Source organism: Oncorhynchus kisutch, linkage group LG29 (assembly GCF_002021735.2).
Source record: "Oncorhynchus kisutch isolate 150728-3 linkage group LG29, Okis_V2, whole genome shotgun sequence".
In the NCBI taxonomy this organism is placed as follows: Eukaryota; Metazoa; Chordata; class Actinopteri; order Salmoniformes; family Salmonidae; genus Oncorhynchus; species Oncorhynchus kisutch.
Window position 1 is genome coordinate 37856942 of NC_034202.2, and position 26644 is coordinate 37883585.

At 38.6% G+C, this 26644-nt stretch overlaps 2 protein-coding genes and 2 long non-coding RNA genes across 5 annotated transcripts in view; 2 read left to right on the forward strand and 2 right to left on the reverse strand.

The window, feature by feature from the left end:
* Positions 1-675: 675 nt before the first annotated feature.
* LOC116358313 (uncharacterized) lies at positions 676-4131 on the forward strand. 2 transcript variants are annotated; one of them, XR_004206205.1, is made up of 2 exons: positions 676-1442; positions 1600-4131. It is a non-coding gene; the product is annotated as an uncharacterized LOC116358313 (long non-coding RNA). The 2 variants fall into 2 exon arrangements; XR_004206206.1 differs by having other exon boundaries at positions 1662-4131.
* Positions 4132-5723: 1592 nt separating this feature from the next.
* Positions 5724-9933, reverse strand: LOC109884415 (uncharacterized). The gene is made up of 3 exons (XR_002254355.2): positions 9785-9933; positions 8703-8830; positions 5724-8589 (listed from the first exon to the last, which is right to left on the reverse strand). It is a non-coding gene; the product is annotated as an uncharacterized LOC109884415 (long non-coding RNA).
* A 74-nt stretch (positions 9934-10007) lies between these two features.
* zar1l (zygote arrest 1-like) lies at positions 10008-13682 on the forward strand. The gene is made up of 4 exons (XM_020476384.2): positions 10008-12015; positions 12259-12351; positions 12569-12643; positions 12868-13682. Exons 1-4 carry the CDS (start codon positions 11341-11343, stop codon positions 13009-13011), a joined length of 987 nt encoding a protein of 328 aa, XP_020331973.1. The 5' UTR covers positions 10008-11340; the 3' UTR covers positions 13012-13682.
* A 691-nt stretch (positions 13683-14373) lies between these two features.
* fryb (furry homolog b (Drosophila)) overlaps positions 14374-26644 on the reverse strand; it is a 120883-nt gene continuing 108612 nt past the window's right edge. The window contains exons 59-63 of the mRNA XM_031808761.1: positions 25998-26081; positions 24686-24703; positions 18531-18641; positions 17703-17926; positions 14374-17126 (exon numbers count right to left, since the gene is read on the reverse strand). Coding sequence (XP_031664621.1) covers positions 16868-17126; positions 17703-17926; positions 18531-18641; positions 24686-24703; positions 25998-26081 — 696 coding nt within the window. The 3' untranslated portion in view covers positions 14374-16867. The remainder of the gene's footprint in view (positions 17127-17702; positions 17927-18530; positions 18642-24685; positions 24704-25997; positions 26082-26644) is intronic.

Below are 26644 nucleotides of genomic sequence, written 5' to 3' on the forward strand. Positions count from 1 at the left end.
GGCTCCAGGTCATCTACAAGTCTATGCTAGGTAAAGCTCCGCCTTATCTCAGCTCACTGGTCACGATGGCAACACCCATCCGTAGCACGCGCTCCAGCAGGTGTATCTCACTGATCATCCCTAAAGCCAACACCTCATTTGGCCGCCTTTCGTTCCAGTACTCTGCTGCCTGTGACTGGAACGAATTGCAAAAATCGCTGAAGTTGGAGACTTTCATCTCCCTCACCAACTTCAAACATCAGCTATCTGAGCAGCTAACCGATCGCTGCAGCTGTACATAGTCTATTGGTAAATAGCCCACCCTTTTCACCTACCTCATCCCCGTACTGTTTTTTATTTATTTACTTTTCTGCTCTTCTGCACACCAATATCTCTACCTGTACATGACCATCTGATCTTTTATCACTCCAGTGTTAATCTGCAAAATTGTAATTATTTGCCTACCTCCTCATGCCTTTTGCACACATTGTATATAGACCCCCCCTTCGTTTTCTACTGTGTTATTGACTTGTTAATTGTTTACTCCATGTGTAACTCTTTGTTGTATGCTCACACTGCTATGCTTTATCTTGGCCAGGTCGCAGTTGCAAATGAGAACTTGTTCTCAACTAGCCTACCTGGTTAAATAAAGGTGAAATAAAAAAATAAAATAAATAAATAAAAATTAATAACCCCCCCCAGGTTTAACTGCCGGCCACAGCCCAGCCTCGCCGAAGTTCGCCACTCATCGCCAGCCCATCACCGTTGACATCCTGTCTGCCTGCATCCAGACGCTGAGATCAGGTTACGTTTCCATCTCAGTCTTGCTACGTTGGGATTGATGTTTCTTTCTATTCCTGTGACGTTGCCGAGTTCACTTCCTCATCGTCTACCTACATGCCTTCTGATCATCTCCGCTGTCCGACATCACCGTCTTCGACAAGGATACTGTTGATAATTGAGATGTGCAGGAGAGTGAGCCGGTCAAGGATAGATTCGGACAAAGCGGTAGATTGTATGACAAGCGACAGTTTATTCAGAGTAAAGATATCTGGTACAGCGTGCACGGGCTCTTTCTAGTAACTCCGAGTGAGCTAGAAGAGAGAGAGCTCTAATACAGTTTGTTTACATGTTTTATACAGCACAGAAAGTAGGTTGAGTCTTGAAGTCCTGGTTCTCTGGTTGGATCAGGTCCAGGCGTAGCCTCTGCTGATTGGCTCCTGCAGCCCATGCTTCAGCCGTTGTTTTATGTCCTTGTTGTTTTCCTGAGTCCAGGGTGTGTGTGTGTGTGTGTGTCCTAGATAAGGTTATCTTATGCAGCTTATGTGTGCAATGAGTCTATGTGTCTTAATGTATGTTCCTGTTTTCACAGGGTCAGGCTTTGGCCGATACTGCTGATTTAAGGCTTTGTGGTCGAGCCAGTTCCTGTCTATGTGCTGTTATTGAGACATCAGCACATTCGTGTAAGTTCAATTGTGTGATGCTTCCTGTTGAGCAATGTGTAGCAGACAGCTACAGTTAATATGCAGAGGTTAATGTGTTATAGCTAAAGGCCTGGTTATAACATGCTCAGCTAAATACTCATGCTTACAATACCTTCACCTTCACCCTCATACACAGTAAACAGATCAGTTTGGCAGAACCTCACCAGTCTACCTGTTGCGACTGCCATGTCTCCACAGTCCTTACCAACCATTCACCAAATTCTGGACACGGCATCCCAGACTATACCGTACAACTCCTCGGACGCTGATCCTCTCAAGTCTGTCATTTCTACATCCACTCTGTCATCAAAAACATCAGGACAGCCCACAACATGCTCATCTATCAGAACCTTCCAGTCTCTGCCTCATTTCACACACACCATCTACCTCACGCACCGAATCTTACCCAACCAGTCAAAAAGAGGATTGGCTCCCCAGCTGAGTCTGGTTCCTCTCAAGGTTTTGTCGTGATAATTATTCAAACCAAAGGAGAGACTTTCAGACAGACCAGCAGTTCACACTGCTGAAATGTTGTCATCGTAAATGGACGGTCAGCGTTAAACCTCAGAGGCTCCTCTCAGAAAAAAACGACATTGTGAATGTACTAATATAGGAACACATTCTAATATAAAAGTCATGTGATTAACATAATGTTGTAATTCTACCACAGTTTTCTTCTTTCAAGGGAGTTTTTTCCTTGCCGACCGTCACTTCTGCTTGTTCTCCTGGGGTCTAAGACTGAGTCCCTCTGTGGGCATCTCATCCATATGTCTGTACAGATGTAGGATCTTCATTTGAGCCTGTTTGTTAAAGGAGGAAAATAATCCTGCAGCAACCGTAAATGTGAATTTTTATATGAATTATAATGAATGTATATTTTTATGTTTGGGGTTGATACATTTTACGTTAGGGCAAATTAGGTCTGAAATATTACTAGTGTTACTAATATACTAATATTACTAATATTACTATTATTAGTGGAAATTACAAACGTTAGAAGCCTTTTAAAACATTGAATACACTACACGTTTGCATGTCCTTCTGTGCAAGAACATACAATTAAGATCTTACATCTGTACTACCTAAACTATTTTGCCAACCATTCAGCACCTGGAGTCCAGAACAGCTCACTTCCTCTCCAGGGTCTGACTATCTTGAAGTTCTCTTTTTGGGGATTACCATCACAACAGTAGCCTAACTACTATAGCCTGGCGATGATGTCTACCTAAGACTCTAAGCCAAACTCTACAGAGTCCACCCCCTGGATCCTTCGTCTGCAGCCTTCAGCTTCATTCGGTCCATTCTCATTCCCCTTTGGAATCCTCATTCCCCTTTGGAATCCTCATTCCCCTTTGGAATTCTCATTCCCCTTTGGAATTCTCATTCCCCTTTGGAAACCTCATTCCCCTTTGGAAACCTCATTCCCCTTTGGAATCCTCATTCCCCTTTGGAATCCTCATTCCCCTTTGGAATCCTCATTCCCCTTTGGAATCCTCATAAATATTCTAAACCCATTTCAAATGTCTGGTCCTTCAATTTGTGAAATTGTAGTGACGTTAATGTTACAGATGGAAAATATTTGCCAATGTAGGTAACGTAGCAGTAGCTAACACTTTATTGCTTATTGTGTAAGATTAGTTAGTGGAGGATAAAAGACCTGAATGCTATGGATGTGTAGCTATGTAGCCGATCTGTGTAAAGACCCTAAAACATTTGGTATAATAATAGTTGTGGAATGAAAATCCTATGGAATGAACTATGGAATGAAAGTCCTATGGAATGAACTATGGAACGAACTATGCTTCAATACATCTCCACGTTGAACAACAGCTAGTGGATGGGTACAAATATGGAGCCCTTTAAATGTTACAACATTTGAGAGACGATGCGGTACGGTGGCCAATTTGGCCTCTGGAGCCTCGAGCATTAAATTACTCTTAGTTGACAGTAGGTGCGCGCCTCCTGTGTAAACACTGCTAATGGACATTTGCCAGAATTGCCCTACTGCCCATCCGTCCCTGACACTTCCATAAAACAAATTGTGTTGTTTTTACATTAACTTACTGGCAGTCACTTACCTATAATTTACTGTTAAAAAGGGTAAAGTATGCTATCGTAAATTGCAAAGAAACGTTTGTTTAACAGTACATTACTTTAATGAACTGTTAAACCAAGGTTTCTTTCTGATCTTATGTCCAACACTCCACCATCCTGCACTGTAAAACAAATCCAGTTGTTTTTACAGTAACTTACAGGCAGTCAGTTGCCAGAAAGTTACTGTAAAAAGGTAGAGAATGTTAATGTTGCACTTCTGTACTGTCACGCCCTGGCCTTAGTATTCTGTGTTTTCTTTATTATGTTGGTTAGGCCAGGGTGTGACATGGGTGATTATGTGTTTGTCTTGTCTAGGGGTTTTGTAGATTGATGGGGTTGTGTTCAGTGTAGCATTCTAGGTAAGTCTATGCCTTGCCTAGAGTGGTTCTCAATCAGAGGCAGGTGTTTATTGTTGTCTCTGATTGGGAACCATATTTAGGCAGCCATATTCTTTGGGCATTTTGTGGGTGATTGTTTCCTGTCTCTGTGTTTTGCACCAGTGTTTTGGTTTTTCCACGTTTTTAATATGTATATTGTTCACGTTATCATCTTTATTAAAGATGTTCAACCATAACCACGCTGTATTTTGGTCCTCCTCTCCTTCCCAGGAAGAAAGCCGTAACATGTACTTTTTTGACATACAGTGCCTCACCTCCTTTGCATTTTTCCTGTTTTGTTTAATTTCAGCCTGTAATTTTAATTCATAAATTTCATGTAATATACATACACAAAATAGTCCAAATTGGTGAAGGAAAATGAAAAAAACTACTTGTTTAAAAAAATTAAAATTATATATGTATTCACCCCCTTTGCTATGAAGCCCCTAAATAAGATCTGGTGCAACCAATTACCTCCAGAAGTCACATAATTAGTTAAATAAAAATTAAGTGTCATGTGATCTGTCACATGATCTCAGTATATTTACACCTGTTCTGAAAGGCAACACCACTAAGTAAGGGGCACCACCAAGCAAGCGTCACTATGAAGACCAAGGAGCTCGCCAAATAGGTCAGGGACAAAGTTGTGGAGAAGTACAGCTCAGGCTTGTGTTATAAAAAAATATCCGAAACTTTGAACATCCCAAAGAGCACCATTAAATCCAGAAAAAAAACATTGCTTAAAGAAAGAAATTAGCAAACATGTTTGGTGTTCGCCAAAAGGCATGTGGGAGAATCCTCAAACATATGGAAGAAGGTACTCTGGTCAGATTAGACTAAAATTTAGCTTTTTGACCAATGAAAACCCTATGTCTTGCGCAACCCCAACACCTCTCATCACCCTGAGAATACCATCCCCACAGTGAAGCATGGTGGTGGAAGCATCATGCTGTTGGGATGTTTTTCATCGGCAGGGACTGGGAAACTGGTCAGAATTGAAGGAACGATGGATGGCGCTAAATTCAGGGAAATTCTTGAAAACCTGTTTCAGTCTTCCAGAGATTTGAGACTGGGACGGAGATTCACCTTCCAGCAGGACAATGACCCTAAGCATACTGCTAAAGCAACACTTGAATGATTTAACAGGAAACATTTAAAGCCCAGACCTCAATCCAATTGAGAATCTGTTGTATGACTTAAAGATTGCTGTACACCAGCAGAACCCATCCAACTTGAAGGAGCTGGAGCAGTTTTACCTTGAAGAATGGCAAAAAATCCCAGTGGCTAGATGTGCCAAGCTTAACATACCCCAAGAGCCTTGCAGCTGTAATTGCTGCAAAAGATGGCTCTACAAAGTTTTTACATTGACGGGGTGAACAGTTGTGCACGCTCAAGTTTTCTGTTTTTTTCACAATAAAACACATTTTCCATTTTCAAAGTTGTAGGCATGTTGTTTAAATCAAATGATACAATCCCCCCCCCAAAAAAAATATAGGTTGTAAGGCAACAAAAAAAATGCCAAGGGGGTGAATACTTTCACAAGCCACTGTAAAAAAAAATATTAAAAAAAGGTTTGGTAATAGAATATTTTTTATGTTCGGTACTTCTGTCAAATGTGTCTAACTTGATTGAGAGGATCAAGTCTGTGTCAGCACAGCCACTTTACAGCGTGAATGGAAAAATGCCTTCTCCACCTACTCATTCATTGATAGAACTGTCTGGGCTGCATTGGCACTCCCCACTCACGTTGCACAGAAATGAACACACTTTAATAATACAACACAGCATGTAGAAATGTTGAAACTGTTTATTAATGTTCGCAAAATAATGTCCATACAGACTAGAACACTTTTACAATGCCGAACGACACCGGTCGCTTCCAGCTTTAATTGTAGGCTAACTTTATTTGCTAGCTTACAGCTCAATTCACTACCCCAATACTTTGATTGCAAAGAATAATGCAAAATATGTTAATTTCAAAGCTGATTGTCACCAAAAACTTTATTAATTCACTTCATCTCCCTCACCGACTGATGTTGCCAACTTCTTTAATGATTTTTTCATTGGCAAACTTAGACATGACATGCCAGCAACAAACACTGACACGACACATCCAAGTATATCTGACCAAATTATGAAAGACAAGCATTGTAATTTTGAATTCCGTAAAGTAAGTGTGGAAGAGGTGAAAAATGTATTGTTGTCTATTAACAATAACAAGCCACAGGGGTCTGACAACTGGGTTGGAAAGTTACTGAGGATAATAGCGGACGATATTGCCACTCCTGTTTGCCATATCTTCAATTTAAGCCTACTAGAAAGTGTGTGCCCTCAGGGCTGGAGGGAAGCAAAAGTCATTCCACTTCCTAAGAATAATAAAGCCCTTTACTGGCTCAAATAGCCGACTAATCAGCCTGTTACCAACCTTTAGTAAAGTTTTGAAAAAAATTGTGTTTGACCAGATACAATGCTATTTTACTGTAAACAAACTGACAACAAACTTTCAGCACGCTTATAGGGAAGGACATTCAACAAGTACAGCACTTACACAAATGACTGATGATTGGCAGAGAGGATCATAAAAAGATTGTGGGGGTTGTTTTGTTAGACTTCAGTGCGGCTTTGGACCTTATCGATCATAGTCTGCCGTTGTAAAAACGTATGTTTTACTGCTTTACACCCCCTGCTATAGTGTGGATCAAGAGTTACCTGTCTAACAGAACACAGAGGGTGTTCTTTAATGGAAGCCTCTCCAACATAGGTACAGGTACAATCAGCAATTCCCCAGGGCAGCTGTCTAGGCCCCTTACTTTTTTCAATCTTTACTAATGACATGCCACTGCCTATGAATTAAAATAGTGTGTCTATGTATGCGGATGCCTCAACACTATACACGTCAGCTACTACAGAGACTGAAATGACTTCAACACTTAACAAAGAGCTGCAGTTAGTTTCAGAATGGGTGGCAAGGAATAAGTTAGTCCTAAATATTTAAAAAACTTCAGGCATTGAATTTGGGACAAATCATTCACTAAACCCTAAACCTCAACTAAATCTTGTAATAAATAATGTGGAAATTGAGCAAGTTGAGGTGACTAAACAGGATTGTAAACTGTCATGGTAAAAACAAAATGATATACAATGATACAAAAGTAGCTTAGATGGGGGGAGGTCTGTCCATAATTAAGTCCTTCTCTACCTTCTTAACAGCACTATCAACAAGGAAGGTCCTAGTTTTGTCTCACCTGGACTACTGTTCAGTTGTGTGGTGAAGTGCCACAAAGAGGGACTTAGGAAAATTGCAATTGGCTCACAACAGGGAAGCACAGGTGGCCCTTGGATGTACACAGAGAGCTAACAATAATAATATGCATGTCAATCCCTCCTGGCTCAAAGTGGAGGAGAGATTGACTTCATCACTACTTTTATAGATTGGCGCCGGAGGGGATGGCTGCCGTTTTACGGACTCCTAACCAACTGAGCCATTTTTTTTTCCTTCACATTGTTTGTAACTCATTTTGTACATAATGTTGCTGCTACCGTCTCTTATGACCGAAAATAGCTTCTGGACATCCGAACAGCGATTACTCACCTCGAACTGGACAAAGATTTTTCTTAAATGAGTCCCGACGCAAAGGATATAATGCTTTGTCAAGACAAGGCCCAAATCCCCGTCATTAGCGTAAAGAACATACGAAGGAAAAGGTGGAGGAGGGCGGGGCCTTGTAAGAATGACATAATATACAGAACATCATTAGACAAGAACAGCTCAAGGACAGAACTACATACATTTTTAAAAAGGCACACGTAGCCTACATATCAATGCATACACACAAACTATCTAGGTCAAATAGGGGAGAGGCGTTGTGCCGAGAGGTGTTGCTTTATCTGATTTTTGAAACCAGGTTTGCTGTTTATTTGAGCAATATGAGATGGAAGGAAGTTCCATGCAATAATAATACTGTACGTTTTCTTTTTTACACCTTTATTTAACTAGACCAGTCAGTTAAGAACAAATTCTTATTTTCAATGACGGCCTAGGAACAGTGGGTTAACTGCCTGTTCAGGGGCATAATGACAGATTTGTACCTTGTCAGCTCAGGGGTTTGAACTTGCAACCTTCCGGTTACTAGTCCAACGCTCTAACCACTAGGCTACCCTGCCGCCCCAATGAGTCTGTTTAATCTGTCCATCTGTCTGTCTGTCAGAAGACCAATTGGTATATTAATAACATTGTAAAAAGTAGAATAAAATGTCAGATTTATCAACAACATGTCTAACCAAGAGGAAACTATCTGACTCTGCCGCTAGCACCACCTAGTAGGAAGTCATCTGGAAACCAGCTTCAACCAGTCTTGTAGTTAGTCAGATGTCGTTTAGGTTCACAAGTACAAAGGATGTGACAATGACTAGAAAATAAGTGGAGCGTTACAAAAATAACATTGAAATGTCTCTGCAATGTCTGGTAGCTGGGACTAACTAAACTAGAAATCATATGCATTTCAAACACACACACACACACACACACACACACACACACACACACACACACACACACGTCCTCACCATGTGGATATAGGGCCACATCTCCCAAAGAGAAATGTTTGTGTTGTCAACGATGATCGGATCCACACCTCTGTTCATGGCTTTAAAAACTGTCAACACAAGCCAGAGTACCAGAACTTTAAAGAAGAACAAACGATGTGTGTGTAATGACATGATGAGTAGATTGTTTCTGCAATTTGCCCCCAGACACCACAATACACACCATCCTCTCTATTCTGCTGATGGTTGTGTTGAAAGTTTCCTTTGGTGTAGTTGGTCCTTTCATGGTACCTGTCAGCGGAGAAAATTTCTCCTTTCCGTCCAAGTCTTGCATGTTCGTCCCAGAGTCCTCTGGAAAGCAAAAAAGGAAATCATTTCATTAGATATTTATATATTTCAAATAAAGTGTTTCAGTCTATTCAAAATTACCTCCCCCCCCCCACACACACAATCACACCTCCTCCTCCATGCTTTGTGGGAACCACACATGCAGAGATCATCCATTAATCTACTCTTGTGTCTTACAAAGACACGGTGGTTGGAACCCAAAATCGCACATTTGGACTCATCAGACCAAAGGACAGATTTCCATTGCTCATGTTTCTTGGCCCAAGCAAGTCTCTTCTTCTTATTGGTGTCCTTTAGTAGTGGTTTCGTTGCAGCAATTCGACCACGAAGGCCTGATTCACGCAGTCTCCTCTGAACAGTTGATGTTGAGATGTGTCTGTTACTTGAACTCCGTGAAGCATTTATTTGGACTGCAGTTTCTGAGGCTGGTAACTCAAATGAGCTTATCCTCTGCAGCAGAGGTAACTCTTCATGAGAGCCTGAATTCCAGGTGACTACCTCATTAAGCTGGTTGAGAGAATGCCAAGAGTGTGCAAAGCTGTCATCAAGGCAAAGGGTGGCTACTTTGAAGAACCTCAAATATAAAATATATTTAGATTTGTTTAACACTTTTTAGGTTACTACATGGTTCCATATGTGTTATTTCATAGTTTTGATGCCTTCACTATTATTATACAATGTATAAAATAATACAAATGAAGAAGACCACAGGAATGAGTAGGTGCGACCAAACTTTTGACTGGTACTGTATATTAAACAACAAAATGTATATGGGGGATTGGTGATGATGCAGACAATTACATTGATAGAAGCCACAATCTTCAATATTAGCAATATTAAAAAAGTGTTTAGGTGATACTTCAGAAAATGAACCCACGATCTCAAAACAATACATATTTTGACAAAAAAGACTTGGGATAAGGCAGGGCTCCCAATAGTTTGGATTGATTAGCTTACTTTGCCCTCTCTGTCTTTCCAACTCCTGGCAAACCTCGAAGGATGAACAGTTTCTTCATGTATCGATTTTGTCTTCTCCCTCTCGCCATTTGTCTTTTACTTCAGACTGCTTCACCACCAACTACAGTACACAGCACAACCGCAGCTGTACTCTGTTTACAAGACACGCCCTCCCGCCCAAGAACTGAAACCAACAAAATAAGTGAAACCAAACCCCCATAACCGTTCTGGATTCATATCAGTCTAATGTCGATGCTGATTACTCGCAAGTAAGTATTGTATAGCCCGTCTGTATTTCGTATGATTAGGTGCTATTAAATAGATACTTGTCATTTTAATGAAATTATTTCAGGCCAGTGCAGATTAAGGAAAGGAAACAGAAGGAGGAGAAGCTTCTTTAGACTAATGAAATTCTGCCATAGTTCACTAGTGATGGGCATTCCGATTATTTCGGTGAGCCGGCTCATTTGGCTCCGTTCACGTAAAGGAGCCGGCTCATTTGGCTCCGTTCACGTAAAGGAGCCGGCTCATTTGGCTCCGTTCACGTAAAGGAGCCGGCTCATTTGGCTCCGTTCACGTAAAGGAGCCGGCTCATTTGGCTCCCAAACGGCTCTTCGTTGAAAATGTTTAAAAATAGACATAGAACATGACAAATTGCACATCTCCCATTTAAATCCCAAATAGATAGGCTACCAGTATGTCATAGTGAAATTCGCATTCAAATACATTTTTACCTGGACAAATTATTAGATGGCCTGCAAAACAATGTCTTGATTTTTTTATTCACTGAAACAAATTCACGTGGACCAGATTATTTATTGTTGTTTCTTCAGTGAGGACACACCACTCTTTAGATAATGATTTGTTTTACATATCTACAGAAAAACCTTGTTTTGAGCTCAAAAAACGATAGTAGCAGTATGCAAATCGGGAAGCCAAATGAACGGCTCTTCCACCGATGGGATTCGGCTCCCGACGTTCACCAAAAAGATCCGTTCAAAAAAGAGCCGTTCATTCGCGAACGACCCATCACTAGCGTTCATAGTCTGAGTTAGAAGTAGATGTCATTTTCCACTACATATTCCAAACATGATCATTAGATCTTTACTTGTCCCGAATAATCTGTCGTTCTGCCCCTGAACAGGCAGTTAACCCACTGTTCCTAGGTCGTCATTGAAAATAAGAATTTGTTCTTAACTGACTTGCCCAGTTAAATAAAGGTCTTTTTTTAAAGAATATTTTTTTAAATTAAGGAAGGAAAAATAACAAAATGTAAGAATGGATGGAAGGAAAAAAAGGAAATAATAGAATGCGAAAGGAAGGTAAGAAGGGATGAGGGAAGTAAGCAAGGACTAAAGGGAGGATACACTGGAAATATTCAAACACATCCTGAGCGTCCCCTCTCTAAGCGCGGTTCCCAGTGCACACACCTGTCCTCACTTGACCGGCTAATCATCCAATAGGTCGGGCCCAATTAGCGCTGTGGGTAACGTCTTGACTGGAGGGCGGACGTGCACATTTAAACCGCAGCAGGCTCACCTTGTCTTCTATACACGATGGAGGGGTTTATGTTTTCTCCATACAACTTTAATGGCTATCCGGGCTGCGGTCCCATGATGGCTCCTATCCTCCACGGCAACCCGAAGTTCAAGCCTCACACCTGGGGTAAGGGAAGCATCTACGTGCCTCCCGAAGCGCTGGACTACCTTGACGTGTGTAAACGGGCCCAGCTGAAGGCCATCCTGTCTCAGGTGAATCCCAACCTTACCCCTCGTCTCCGGAAGGCAAACACCAAGGAGTTCGGGGTTCAGGTCAACGCCCAGGTCGACGCGATGGTCCAGTGCTCCCTCGGACCCAAGACGCTGTTCTACCGGGAAAGGAAATTTCCGTTATTTTCGAAGTCGCCTGTGAAGTGCCAGCAGAGTCCCTCGGCGGCTTCTTCTCTGGACCCGAAAGCGTTGCCGAGCACTCCGGTAAACAACGTGCGCTTCTCGCGACCCCTCGCTATCTACTCTCCGGTGTTTGATCGCCGGTTCTTCGCGCTGCCGGTGAAAGCGCAGGATGACGGCGTGTACTGTGAGGGAGGAGAGGGGGGCGGTAACGGGGCTATTGATGAGGATGGCGAGGCCGACGTTACCGAGCAGAAAACGGAGGACCAGGTTAGACCGGAGATCCCGCGTGAGGTTGTCAGGAAACCCCTACACCAGACGCCCAAAGGGTTCAACTTTCAGGTCAGTCGTTCCCGGTGTTTATACTAGGGGAGAATACGAATTCAGAATGTAATCGATTCTGAAACATTAATTGAGGAATACCTTATATTTTGTACTGTGTAGTGTTATCTGCAACGCGTCCAATTTGCCACCAATATGCCTTTTCTCTTAAAATGCACTTCTATTTGAAATGCCAGTCATCCTGTATAGGATGTTGCATATTTAGAACTTTCCATTTGAATGATTCACTTGTTTCGTCTGTAGTTTCTGGAGCAGAAGTACGGATTTTTCCACTGCAGCCAGTGTAACGTCCGTTGGGAGAGTGCCTATGTGTGGTGCATCTCTGGAACTAGTAAGGTAACGGATCAGTCACTGTCTCTGCCAACGGAAAAATGAGTTTAAAGTTCTGGTCAATAAGCCTTCATGTGCACTGCTTTTGTTCTGAGGAACATGAGTAGACAGTAACACTATACACTCTGCCTTTTCTGGACTGTCCTTCAAATATTTTTTAAGTTTAATGAATGACTTTCCTCTTTAACATGGTCGTCTCATCACCCTCCCTCTGTGAACTCAGGTGTACTTCAAGCAGCTCTGTCGTAAGTGCCAGAATGGATTTAACCCCTATAGAGTGGAGTCTATCCAGTGCAAGGTGAGAGGGGGGAACACAGCAGGTGCTCGGCATGGTGCCTATGCCCCTTTAGCCTCTGAGGTCATGCATTAAAACAAGGGGGTGGGGGGGGGACTTTCTAGATTATGTAGCTTTACTTTCATTGTCTTATGTTATGGATACACGGCCTACAGGGGAACTGACATGTCTACCCACCATTCACCAGTAGGGGTCAATGTTGCTGTAATTATTCTCCTGTCTCTCAGGTGTGTTCCCAGACCCGGTGCTGCTGTGAGCAGAAGGAGCGGCACATTGACATGAAGAGACCTCATAGACAGGACCTGTGTGGCCGCTGCAGGGGAAAGAGGATTTCCTGTGACACTACCTATAGCTACAAATACATTGTCTGAACTTAAACCATCCCTGCTACAGACCTAACTACAGATCTAGGATCAGATTGAGGCCCATCGTCACCCAATCATCCATAACCTTTTGGTTGACATATCTGAATTTAGATCAGTGGTTAGTGGAAGATGGATGTAAAACCAGTTTTCTAATCCTGCACTTAAAGGGGTGCATGTTTTTTGCCTTTGCTTTAACACCTGACTCAATGAATATAGTTGAGTTGATGAATTTAATTAGATGTTAGAGCTAGGGCAAACAATATATCCCCTTTGGGTCCCCAGGATTGTGACGCATTGCTGTAAGCACAGATCTAGGATCTGATTAGGGAACTGCCAATCCTAAACTTTTCTGCCCTTGGCGGGATGCACAACCTGACCTTATACCAGTATCTAGGGCCACAGTATCCTACTCTGAGCCTTCCCACATGGCAGGCTAAACAACACTATGCCACAGGAGTAGAAGTTGACCTTAACCACATATCTAGGATCAGGTCGACCTTCCTCCAATCCTATCCACGGTGGTTAGGGAGGTGCAGTGGTCAACTTGTTTCTTACCTGCCAAGGTCCTGTCCATGTCTTAAATAGCCTGCCTCATAACTTTTATACTCTTTCCACCGTGATCAACTGAGTGACTCAACTTTTTTTGTAAATATGAAATAAAGTAATTGCAGCATTAACCTATTTGTGGTGTTCGTGAACTAGCTCATCCAATGCACTCTGCTTGTTTTGTGGTGTTCGTGAACTAGCTCATCCAATGCACTCTGCTTGTTTTGTGGCGTTCGTGAACTAGCTCATCCAATGCACTCTGCTTGTTTTGGTGTTCGTGAACTAGCTCATCCAATGCACTCTGCTTGTTTTGTGGTGTTCGTGAACTAGCTCATCCAATGCACTCTGCTTGATTTGTGGTGTTCGTGAACTAGCTCATCCAATGCACTCTGCTTGTTTTGTGGTGTTCGTGAACTAGCTCATCCAATGCACTCTGCTTGATTTGTGGTGTTCGTGAACTAGCTCATCCAATGCACTCTGCTTGATTTGTGGTGTTCGTGAACTAGCTCATCCAATGCTCTCTGCTTGTTTTGTGGTGTTCGTGAACTAGCTCATCCAATGCACTCTGCTTGATTTGTGGTGTTCGTGAACTAGCTCATCCAATGCTCTCTGCTTGTTTTGTGGTGTTCATGAACTAGCTCATCCAATGCACTCTGCTTGTTTTGTGGTGTTCATGAACTAGCTCATCCAATGCACTCTGCTACAGCTAACAGGTCATTTACTGGTGTAATGTGACTGTTTGGGGATTCCTTTAACAGGGTAATGAGAACACAACTGGGCTGTGACTTTTGCTCCCTAACAGAAGTGAACCGAAAGGGCACAAACTTTTGAGAGGGCTTTATTTTGAGACATGGCATCAACTCAATGACTTCACAAAGCTGTAAAACTATTTACAAAGTGAACTGTCTTCCTCTACAACACTTTAAAAATGTGAATTTTTTTTTCTTGATGCACACTTTCTCTCTCATACAAACGCATCTATCAGATAAAATATGAATCTTCTGAATACACGTCGTCCATTACAATATACACATGCATGGCAGTTAAATCGAAGGAACGTGGGGGAAAATCTATAAAGCTGGTCAGGAATAGGATATAGATAAGACTAGACTGAACTCATGTAGAAAGGAATCACAAGTGACTGACCACCACAGGAAGTGTCTATGGCCCTGTTCCAATACTTAAATGCATCCTTCCTTGGCCACTGATCAGACCTTACTAGTATCAAACCTCTAGTATTTGAACCTTAACCACCCTGGTCAGTGATTCCTTCAAGGCAGGTTGGAAGTTAAGGATTTACAGTATTGGAACAGGGCCCAGCAGGTATTTGAACAGTATGTTTAGTTAAGAACATTTAAACCAGTGAATGTCAGCACACGTCCATGTGACGGAGTATTTAGTGTGTGTACAACTGTACTCTTTCCCCCCTCCCAATGTCACAGTTACACACACATCAGAAATATAGGATGGTCACGGTAACAAATGGTGTGTGTATACGTAGACCCACAATATGCTACACCGTATAGCCAGTGTGTACATACTAATCAATATAATCGTCTAAGGTAGGCTAGTCTTACAGTGGTCTTGAGGAGCTGGTTCACTAATACACGAGAAGCGTTCAGGTTCAGAAAACCAGGCAACAAGATTAAACACATGAATACTAGTCTGTGTCCTGTCTCTTCACACGATGCAGCTCCATGTGGAGGGGCAGCGATGCAGACGGATCCTAACAGTCTTTATCGTGAATGCCGACTTCTGTCAGTTGTAGAACTAAACATCGTCCGGGTAACCAATGCTAAGTAGAGGCTGTGGATTCTAGAATACAGCATTCCTCTAGGTCAAGCAGTGCACATTTTCCCCTAAAGAGACTCTTTAAACAGTAGATACACACGTGGTGAGAGAGATACAACCTTCCAGTCCTTGGCCTCGATCTCTCTCTCTCTCAGATAAACCGCATGATTGAATGTCTCTCTCAGTAGTAACGGCTCCTCTCCTCTAAGAAGTCCATGTTAGTGCAATAGAAGCTATGACTCTGGGACATTCATCCACAGGTGAGGCGTCAGGTAGTGGATCCCCAGGTTACCTGGTGGTAACAGATACTTCCCCCATCCTAAGGTTTCACTGAGATCAGGTATTTTCATTCATAGGTTGAATCTGATATCAGGTCAGGTAAATCCTCAGGTTCATCAGGTGTTTCACATATGTCCTTTGGTCTCTCTCGGGGACTTAGGTATTTTAATCCACAGGTGTGGCCAGCATCATCAGGAGTGGTTGAGATCTTCAGGTGTGGCCAGCATCATCAGGAGTGGTTGAGATCTTCAGGTGTGGCCAGCATCATCAGGAGTGGTTGAGATCTTCAGGTGTGGTTGAGATCTTCAGGTATGGTCAGCATCAGATGTGGTCAGCATCATCAGGTATGGCCAGCATCATCAGGTGTGGTCAGCATCATCAGGTGTGGCCAGCATCATCAGGTGTGGTTGAGATCTTCAGGTGTGGTCAGCATCATCAGGTATGGCCAGCATCATCAGGTGTGGCCAGCATCATCAGGTGTGGTCAGCATCAGGTGTGGTCAGAATCATCAGGTGTGGTTGAAATCATCAGGTGTGGCCAGCATCATCAGGTATGACCAGCATCATCAGGTGAGTCTCTCAGGTGTGAACACCAGAGGGTTGTTTAGGGTTCAGGAGCCCCCCCACTCTGAGTAGGGGCCAGGCGGTGTGACCCACCTTCCCCAGGTAATGGGACAGGGGTGTACCACCCCCTCCGATGGCGCAGCAGCACCCCCACCCCGCCTCTGCACCTTGGGCTGGGTCAGGAGGAAGAGGAGGAAGGAGAGGGGCCAGACCTTGTGTGTCTAAGACTGGTTCTGGATGTGTGTAAGGGGAGTACGGGAGGTGTGGTCCACGAGGTGGGATAGCAGGAAATGTGTGTGTGTGCGTAAGGTCGGGCAATGTGTTACCTGGTTTGAGTGGAGTGTGTGTGTTAGGGCTGAGGTTTGGAATGCACTGTAAAGAGTGTGTGTGAGATGCCTGATGTATGTCTGTGCACTCACAGTGGGGTCTGGAGAGGTCTGGGGGAGGCCAGTAGAAGTCTATGAGTAAGGGCAGAGACAAGTCTATGGTTGAGCTGGAGGGAGAGGCCAGAAGTGAGGCTGGGTTTGGGGCAGTAGAGATGGTGGTAGTGGTGTTATGGTCGGGGGTAACAGCACCATATGCGACGAGATCAGGGGCAGTAGGGGTGACAGGGAGGATGAGGTTTGTCGGGTCAAGGCTAATAAGGGTGGATGAGGGGTACGAGGGGGGCTCCTGTGCTGCTGTCAGAGGCTTGTCCCTGAGGCAGAGGAGTCGGGGAGGTAGGTGTTGACCACCCGGTATCCCTGAGCGCGACGGATCATGTCCCGGATCTCCCCGTTGAGCTCCAGCAGCTTGGAACAGATAAGGCTGAGGTCTTGGCGTGACCCAACCAGGGCGATGGTCCCCGTCTGGCCCAGGGTCTGGTGTCGGAAGTAGACATTGAGGAGGGTCTGCACCTCGCTCTCTGACCCACCGCCAAACACACCGTTAGGCCACAGCCTCCTGGGAGGGGGGGTAGAGGAAGAGAGAAAAGGATCAGTGATCAAAATGAGTATTGTAAAAGTTGTGATCTTTCTCAGTCTGTCTTTACACCACTGATGAGGACAGAGTTTTTATTCTCAGCAACATAACAAAATAGTGTGTGTGTGTGTGTGAATGTTTGTGTGTGTGTGTGAATGTTTGTGTGTGTGTGTGAATGTTTGTGTGTGTGTGTGTGAATGTTTGTGTGTGTGTGACTGTTTGTGTGTTTGTGTGTGTGTGTGAATGTTTGTGTGTGTGTGTGACTGTTTGTGTGTGTGTGTGTGTGTGTGTTTGTGTGTGACTGTTTTTGTGTGTGTGTGTGAATGTCTGTGTGCGACTGTGTGTGTGTGTCTGTGTGCGACTGTGTGTGGTGTGTGTGTGTGTGTGTGTGTGTGTGTGTGTGTGAATGTCTGTGTGCGACTGTGTGTGTGTGTGTGAATGTCTGTGTGTGAATGTCTGTGTGTGACTGTGTGTGTGTGTGAGAATGTGTGACTGTTTGTGTTTGTGTGTGTGAGAGAATGTGTGTGTGTTTCTATGCATGCTTGTTTTGTATCTCACCTGCACTCGTGGATGTAGCGTATGGCCTTGCTGAACTCCTGGTTGTTGAGGCACTCCAGGATGGCCTGTACGGCTGCCTCGGGGGAGCTGAAGTTGGGCAGGGCGGCAGAGGCCTGGGTCTGGGTGTGGGCCAGGTGTGTGTGTTCCAGGTTGCTAGCCACCGCTGCCTCTGCTGCTCTTAGACTGGTCTTTAGGTCACTCAGCTCTCGAGACATGTTAAGCAGCTACAGAGGGGAGAGGGGGGAGGAAGGGAGAGGGGGGAGGGAGGGAGAGGGGGGAGGGAGGGAGAGGGGGGAGGAAGGGAGGGGGGGAGGAGGGGGGAGGGAGGGGGGGAGGAGGGGGGAGGGAAGGGAGAGGAGGGAGGGAGAGGGGGGAGGAAGGGAGAGGAGGGAGGGAGAGGGGGGAGGGAGGGAGAGGGGGGAGGGAGGTGGAGGGAGAATGGGAGCGAGATAGAGATGGAGAGAGAGGGAGGGAGGCAGGGAGAGAGAGGGAATGGGTAGAGAGGGGGCGAGAGGGAGGGAGAGACAGATGGGAGAGGGAGGGGGGATGTGTAGAGAGAGGGAGGGAGAGAAGGAGGGGAAGAGGGAAAGAGAGAGGGAGGGAGATAAGTGTGTGCCAAATATATATTACTTTTGTGAAAACAAATCAACGGATCAATGTAAAGAGGAAGAAATGAAAAAAAAGCTAAAATAATCTCTTGATTCATCTTCAACAGGTACACAACAGCTAACAAAACTGACTAACAAAATACATTGAGTGTGTGTTTGTCTGTTTATAGAATTGCCTCTAGGTCGCTTCTGAAGCATCCAATCGCAGTCCTTCTCTTACCTCAGGCACAGCGCTGACAGCATGGACCTGTCCAATAAGCTTGCAGTAGGACTGGAAGAGGAGGAGCAGCTGGAAGTGAAGCTTGTAGAGACGCTGACACAGCTCCAGTTGCTGAGAGGAGAGAGAGAGGACGGATTTATAGACAGTACAGTACAGGACACACATACAATCCTCAACCTGAGCCATCTAAATCAATTCATACATTGTATTGTTGTGTTGGTTATATTGGCCGCAGTAGAATCAGCAGTTACTGAAAAGGAACACTAAAGGGTGAAGTGAGAAATCATAGTAGATCCTATTAAATCATAGTAGATTATAGTAGATCCTATTAAATAATAGTAGATCATAGTAGATCATATTAAATCATAGTAGATCATAGTAGATCATAGTAGATCCTGTTAAATCATAGTAGATCATAGTAGATCATAGTAGATCATAGCAGATCCTATTAAATCATTGTAGATCATAGTAGATCATAGTAGATCATATTAAATCATAGTAGATCATATTAAATCATAGTAGATCATAGTAGATCCTATTAAATCATAGTAGATCATAGTAGATCCTATTAAATCATAGTAGATCATAGTAGATCCTATTAAATCATAGTAGATCATAGTAGATCATAGTAGATCCTATTAAATCATAGTAGATCATATTAAATCATAGTAAATAATAGTAGATCATAGTAGATCCTATTAAATCATTGTAGATCATAGTAGATCATAGTAGATCATATTAAATCATAGTAGATCCTATTAAATCATAGTAGATCATAGTAGATCCTATTAAATCATAGTAGATCATAGTAGATCCTATTAAATCATAGTAGATCATAGTAGATCATATTAAATCATAGTAAATAATAGTAGATCATAGTAGATCCTATTAAATCATAGATCATATTAAATAATAGTAGATCATAGTAGATCCTATTAAATCATAGTAGATCATAGTAGATCCTATTAAATAATAGTAGATCATAGTAGATCATATTAAATCATAGTAGATCATATTAAATCATAGTAAATAATAGTAGATCATATTAAATAATAGTAGATCATAGTAGATCATAGTAAATAATAGTAGATCATATTAAATAATAGTAGATCATAGTAGATCCTATTAAATCATAGTAGATTATAGTAGATCATATTAAATCCTAGTAGATTATAGTAAATAATAGTAGATCCTATTAAATCATAGTAGATTATAGTAAATAATAGTAGATCATAGTAGATCAATTAAATAATAGTAGATCATAGTAGATCCTATTAAATCATAGTAGATCATAGTAGATCCTATTAAATCATAGTAGATTATAGTAAATAATAGTAGATCATAGTAGATCATATTAAATCATAGTAAATAATAGTAGATCATATTAAATAATAGTAGATCATAGTAAATCATAGTAGATCATATTAAATAATAGTAGATCATAGTAGATCCTATTAAATCATAGTAGATTATAGTAAATAATAGTAGATCATAGTAGATCATATTAAATAATAGTAGATCATATTAAATAATAGTAGATCATAGTAAATCATAGTAGATCATATTAAATAATAGTAGATCATAGTAGATCATAGTAGATCCTATTAAATCATAGTAGATTATAGTATATCATATTAAATTATAGTAAATAATAGTAGATCATAGTAGATCATATTAAATCATAGTAGATTATAGTAAATAATAGTAGATCATAGTAGATCATATTAAATAATAGTAGATCATAGTAAATCATAGTAGATCATAGTAGATCCTATTAAATCATAGTAGATTATAGTAGATCATATTAAATTATAGTAAATAATAGTAGATCATAGTAGATCATATTAAATCATAGTAGATTATAGTAAATAATAGTAGATCATAGTAGATCATATTAAATAATAGTAGATCATAGTAGATCATATTAAATAATAGTAGATCATAGTAGATCCTATTAAATCATAGTAGATCATAGTAGATCCTATTAAATCATAGTAGATTATAGTAAATAATAGTAGATCATAGTAGATCATAGTAGATCATATTAAATCATAGTAAATAATAGTAGATCATATTAAATCATAGTAGATTATAGTAAATAATAGTAGATCATAGTAGATCATATTAAATCATAGTAAATAATAGTAGATCATATTAAATCATAGTAAATAATAGTAGATCATAGTAGATCATATTAAATCATAGTAAATAATAGTAGATCATATTAAATAATAGTAGATCATAGTAGATCATATTAAATCATAGTAGATCATATTAAATCATAGTAAATAATAGTAGATCATATTAAATAATAGTAGATCATAGTAAATCATAGTAGATCATATTAAATAATAGTAGATCATAGTAGATCCTATTAAATCATAGTAGATTATAGTAAATAATAGTAGATCATAGTAGATCATATTAAATAATAGTAGATCATATTAAATCATAGTAAATAATAGTAGATCATATTAAATCATAGTAAATAATAGTAGATCATAGTAGATCATATTAAATCATAGTAAATAATAGTAGATCATATTAAATAATAGTAGATCATAGTAGATCATATTAAATCATAGTAGATCATATTAAATCATAGTAAATAATAGTAGATCATATTAAATAATAGTAGATCATATTAAATCATAGTAAATAATAGTAGATCATATTAAATAATAGTAGATCATAGTAGATCCTATTAAATCATAGTAGATTATAGTAGATCATATTAAATCATAGTAGATCATATTAAATAATAGTAGATCATATTAAATCATAGTAAATAATAGTAGATCATAGTAGATCATATTAAATCATAGTAAATAATAGTAGATCATATTAAATAATAGTAGATCATATTAAATCATAGTAAATAATAGTAGATCATATTAAATAATAGTAGATCATAGTAGATCCTATTAAATCATAGTAGATTATAGTAGATCATATTAAATCATAGTAGATCATATTAAATAATAGTAGATCATAGTAGATCATATTAAATCATAGTAGATCATAGTAAATAAAAGTAGATCATATTAAATCATAGTAAATAATAGTAGATCATAGTAGATCATATTAAATCATAGTAAATAATAGTAGATCCTATTAAATCATAGTAAATAATAGTAGATCCTATTAAATCATAGTAGATCCTATTAAATCATAGTAGATCATATTAAATGAAATCATAGTAGATCCTATTAAATCATCGTAGATCATATTAAATAATAGTAGATCATATTAAATAATAGTAGATCATAGTAGATCATAGTAGATCCTATTAAATCATAGTAGATTATAGTAGATCATATTAAATAATAGTAGATCATAGTAAATCATAGTAGATCATATTAAATAATAGTAGATCATAGTAGATCATAGTAGATCCTATTAAATCATAGTAGATTATAGTAGATCATATTAAATCATAGTAGATTATCGTAAATAATAGTAGATCATAGTAGATCATATTAAATAATAGTAGATCATAGTAGATCATATTAAATAATAGTAGATCATAGTAGATCCTATTAAATCATAGTAGATCATAGTAGATCCTATTAAATCATAGTAGATTATAGTAAATAATAGTAGATCATAGTAGATCATATTAAATCATAGTAGATCATATTAAATCATAGTAAATAATAGTAGATCATATTAAATCATAGTAGATTATAGTAAATAATAGTAGATCATAGTAGATCATATTAAATCATAGTAAATAATAGTAGATCATATTAAATCATAGTAAATAATAGTAGATCATAGTAGATCATATTAAATCATAGTAAATAATAGTAGATCATATTAAATAATAGTAGATCATAGTAGATCATATTAAATCATAGTAGATCATATTAAATCATAGTAAATAATAGTAGATCATATTAAATAATAGTAGATCATAGTAAATCATAGTAGATCATATTAAATAATAGATCATAGTAGATCCTATTAAATCATAGTAGATTATAGTAAATAATAGTAGATCATAGTAGATCATATTAAATAATAGTAGATCATATTAAATAATAGTAGATCATAGTAAATCATAGTAGATCATATTAAATAATAGTAGATCATAGTAGATCATAGTAGATCCTATTAAATCATAGTAGATTATAGTAGATCATATTAAATCATAGTAGATTATAGTAAATAATAGTAGATCATAGTAGATCCTATTAAATCATAGTAGATTATAGTAGATCATAGTAGATCATATTAAATAATAGTAGATCATAGTAGATCCTATTAAATCATAGTAGATCATAGTAGATCCTATTAAATCATAGTAGATTATAGTAAATAATAGTAGATCATAGTAGATCATATTAAATCATAGTAGATCATATTAAATCATAGTAAATAATAGTAGATCATATTAAATCATAGTAAATAATAGTAGATCATAGTAGATCATATTAAATCATAGTAAATAATAGTAGATCATATTAAATAATAGTAGATCATAGTAGATCATATTAAATCATAGTAGATCATATTAAATCATAGTAAATAATAGTAGATCATATTAAATAATAGTAGATCATATTAAATCATAGTAAATAATAGTAGATCATATTAAATAATAGTAGATCATAGTAGATCCTATTAAATCATAGTAGATTATAGTAGATCATATTAAATCATAGTAGATCATATTAAATAATAGTAGATCATAGTAGATCATATTAAATAATAGTAGATCATAGTAGATCCTATTAAATCATAGTAGATCATAGTAGATCCTATTAAATCATAGTAGATTATAGTAAATAATAGTAGATCATATTAAATCATAGTAGATCATAGTAAATAAAAGTAGATCATATTAAATCATAGTAAATAATAGTAGATCATAGTAGATCATATTAAATCATAGTAAATAATAGTAGATCCTATTAAATCATAGTAAATAATAGTAGATCCTATTAAATCATAGTAGATCATATTAAATGAAATCATAGTAGATCCTATTAAATCATCGTAGATCATATTAAATAATAGTAGATCCTATTAAATCATAGTAGATCCTATTAAATCATAGTAGATCATTGTAGATCGTATTAAATCACAGTAGATCATTGTAGATTATAGTAGATCATATTAAATCACAGTAGATCATAGTAAATCATAGTAGATCCTATTAAATTATAGTAGATCCTATTCAATCATAGTAGATCATTGTAGATCGTATTAAATCACAGTAGATCATAGTAGATCATTGTAGATTATAGTAGATTATAGTAGATCATATTAAATCATTGTAGATCATAGTAGATCATAATAAATCATAGTAGATCCTATTAAATCATAGTAGATCATAGTAGATCCTATTAAATCATAGTAGATCATAGTAGATCCTATTAAATCATAGTAGATCATAATAAATCATAGTAGATCATAGTAGATCCTATTAAATCATAGTAGATCATAGTAGATCCTATTAAATCATAGTAGATCCTATTAAATCATAGTAGATCATAGTAAATAATAGTAGATCATAGTAGATCCTATTAAATCATAGTAAATAATAGTAGATCCTATTAAATCATAGTAGATCCTATTAAATCATAGTAGATCATATTAAATTAAATCATAGTAGATCCTATTAAATCATCGTAGATCATATTAAATAATAGTAGATCCTATTAAATCATAGTAGATCCTATTAAATCATAGTAGATCATTGTAGATCGTATTAAATCACAGTAGATCATAGTAGATCATTGTAGATTATAGTAGATCATATTAAATCACAGTAGATCATAGTAAATCATAGTAGATCCTATTAAATCATAGTAGATCCTATTAAATCATAGTAGATCATTGTAGATCGTATTAAATCACAGTAGATCATAGTAGATCATTGTAGATTATAGTAGATCATATTAAATCACAGTAGATCACAGTAAATCATAGTAGATCATATTAAATCATTGTAGATCATAATAAATCATAGTAGATCCTATTAAATCATAGTAGATCATAGTAGATCCTATTAAATCATAGTAGATCATAATAAATCATAGTAGATCATAGTAGATCCTATTAAATCATAGTAGATCATAGTAGATCCTATTAAATCATAGTAGATCATAGTAGATAGCACTTAGTAAAGGACTTAGTAAAAGACTTACTGCCAGAGATTCCATTTGCTACACAGCGAGAGAGCATGTTACGAGGCGAAAGAGAGAGAGGGAGGCGAGAATCACACATCAATCAAACACATGCAGTAGAGTAGAGTATAGCACAGCATAGTATAGTATAGTGCACTGTAGCATAGTGGGTAGTATAGCATGTAGTAGAGTATAGTATCGTGTATAATATAGTATAGTGTTGTGTATAGTATAGCATAGTATGTAGTATAGTATAGTGTGCAGTAGAGTATAGTGCATAGCATGGTGTATAGTATAGTGCATAGTATAGTGCAGTGTATAGTGTAGTGTATAGTATGGTATGTAGTAGAGTATAGTGTGCAGTAGAGTATAGTGATTAGTATAATATATAGTATAGTGTATAGTATAGTATACAGTGTAGCATCGTATACTATGGTGTATAGTGTGTAGTAGAGTATAGTGCATTGCAGTATAGTACAGTGTATTGTGTATAGTATAGAGTGTAGTATAGCGCAGTGTGTGGTATAGTGTGCAGTAGAGCATAGTGTGTAGTATAGTGTGCAGTAGAGCATAGTGTATAGTATAGTGTGTAGTAGCGTAGAGTATAGTGCATAGTATTGTATAGTGGAGCATAGTCTATATTATATAGTATAGTGTACAGTATAGTGTATAGTATATAGTGCATAGTAGCATAGTGGTTAGTATAGCATGTAGTAGAGTATAGTATCGTGTATAATATAGCATAGTATGTAGTATAGTGTGTAGTAGAGTATAGTATGGTGTAGTGTATAGTACAGTGCATAGTATAGTGTGTAATAGAGTATAGTATAAGGTGTATAGTATAGTGTATAGTGTGCAGTGTATAGTATAGTATATAGTGCATAGTATGGAGTATATTATAGTATGTAGTATACTGTATAGTATAGTGTATATTTTAGGGCGGCAGGGTAGCCTAGTGGTTAGAGCATTGGGCTAGTAACTGAAAGGTTGCAAGTTCAAATCCCTGTGCTGACAAGGTACAAATCTGTCGTTCTGCCCCTGAACAAGGCAGTTAACCCACTGTTTACGTCATTGGAAATAAGAATTTGTTCTTAACTGACTTGCCTTATTTAAATAAAGGTATAGTGTAGTTTATAGCATAGATTGTAGTATAGTGTATAGTGTATGGTATGGAGTATAGAGTACAGTACAGTACAGTGCATAGTATAGTGTATAGTCCCCCTACACAAGGACATTAAATACACCTGGGGAGAGAGGAGTGTGTGATCAGTTTATTGTTTTATACTACAGTGAGACAGGTGCATGTTGTCAAGGGGACTTATTGATTCCTTACCTTCTCCTCTGAGTCTCCTGGCTGACAGGTAATCACGCCATCGCCAGGGCACCTGGGAAACGTGTCCTTACAGTTCCTCAGCCACTGGAAACGAAGAAGAGAAAGTGAAAAGGAGGGGAAGAGAGAAAAAAAAGTGTTACTTATCAGGGCTTGTTAGACTGGCCAAGGTGCTACAGATAACCCTATGATAAGGAGACACTGTAGTGTTATCATAGAGTTATCTGTAGCACCTTGGGTTTGAGAAAAGAGCTTTACAGATCAAAGTCATTACCGTTATGGGTAGTAGTGACTTAAAAGGATATTTCAAGATTTTGGCCCGTTACAGTGCATTTAGAAAACATTTCAGATCCCCTGACTTTTTCCACATTTTGTTACGTTACAGCCTTATTCTAAAATATATATATTTTTAATCGTCATCAATTTACACACAATACCCCATAATGACATCACAATACCCCATAATGACATCACAATACCCCATAATGACAAAGCAAAAACTGGTGTTAGGACATTTTTGCAAATGTATTCAAAATAAAAAACCTTATTTACATAAGTATTCAGACCCTTTACTATGAGACTCGAAATTGAGCTTAGATCTTTCTACCACTTGATTGGAGTACAACTGTGGTAAATTCAACTGATGTGAC

Excerpts from the sequence above, each read along its gene's own strand:
- zar1l (XM_020476384.2), top strand. The coding sequence starts at position 11,341 with ATGGAGGGGTTTATGTTTTCTCCATACAACTTTAATGGCTATCCGGGC. Across the intron at positions 12,352-12,568 it reads GCATCTCTGGAACTAGTAAG|GTGTACTTCAAGCAGCTCTG; the intron begins GTAACGGATCAG and ends CTGTGAACTCAG. Across the intron at positions 12,644-12,867 it reads TGGAGTCTATCCAGTGCAAG|GTGTGTTCCCAGACCCGGTG; the intron begins GTGAGAGGGGGG and ends CCTGTCTCTCAG.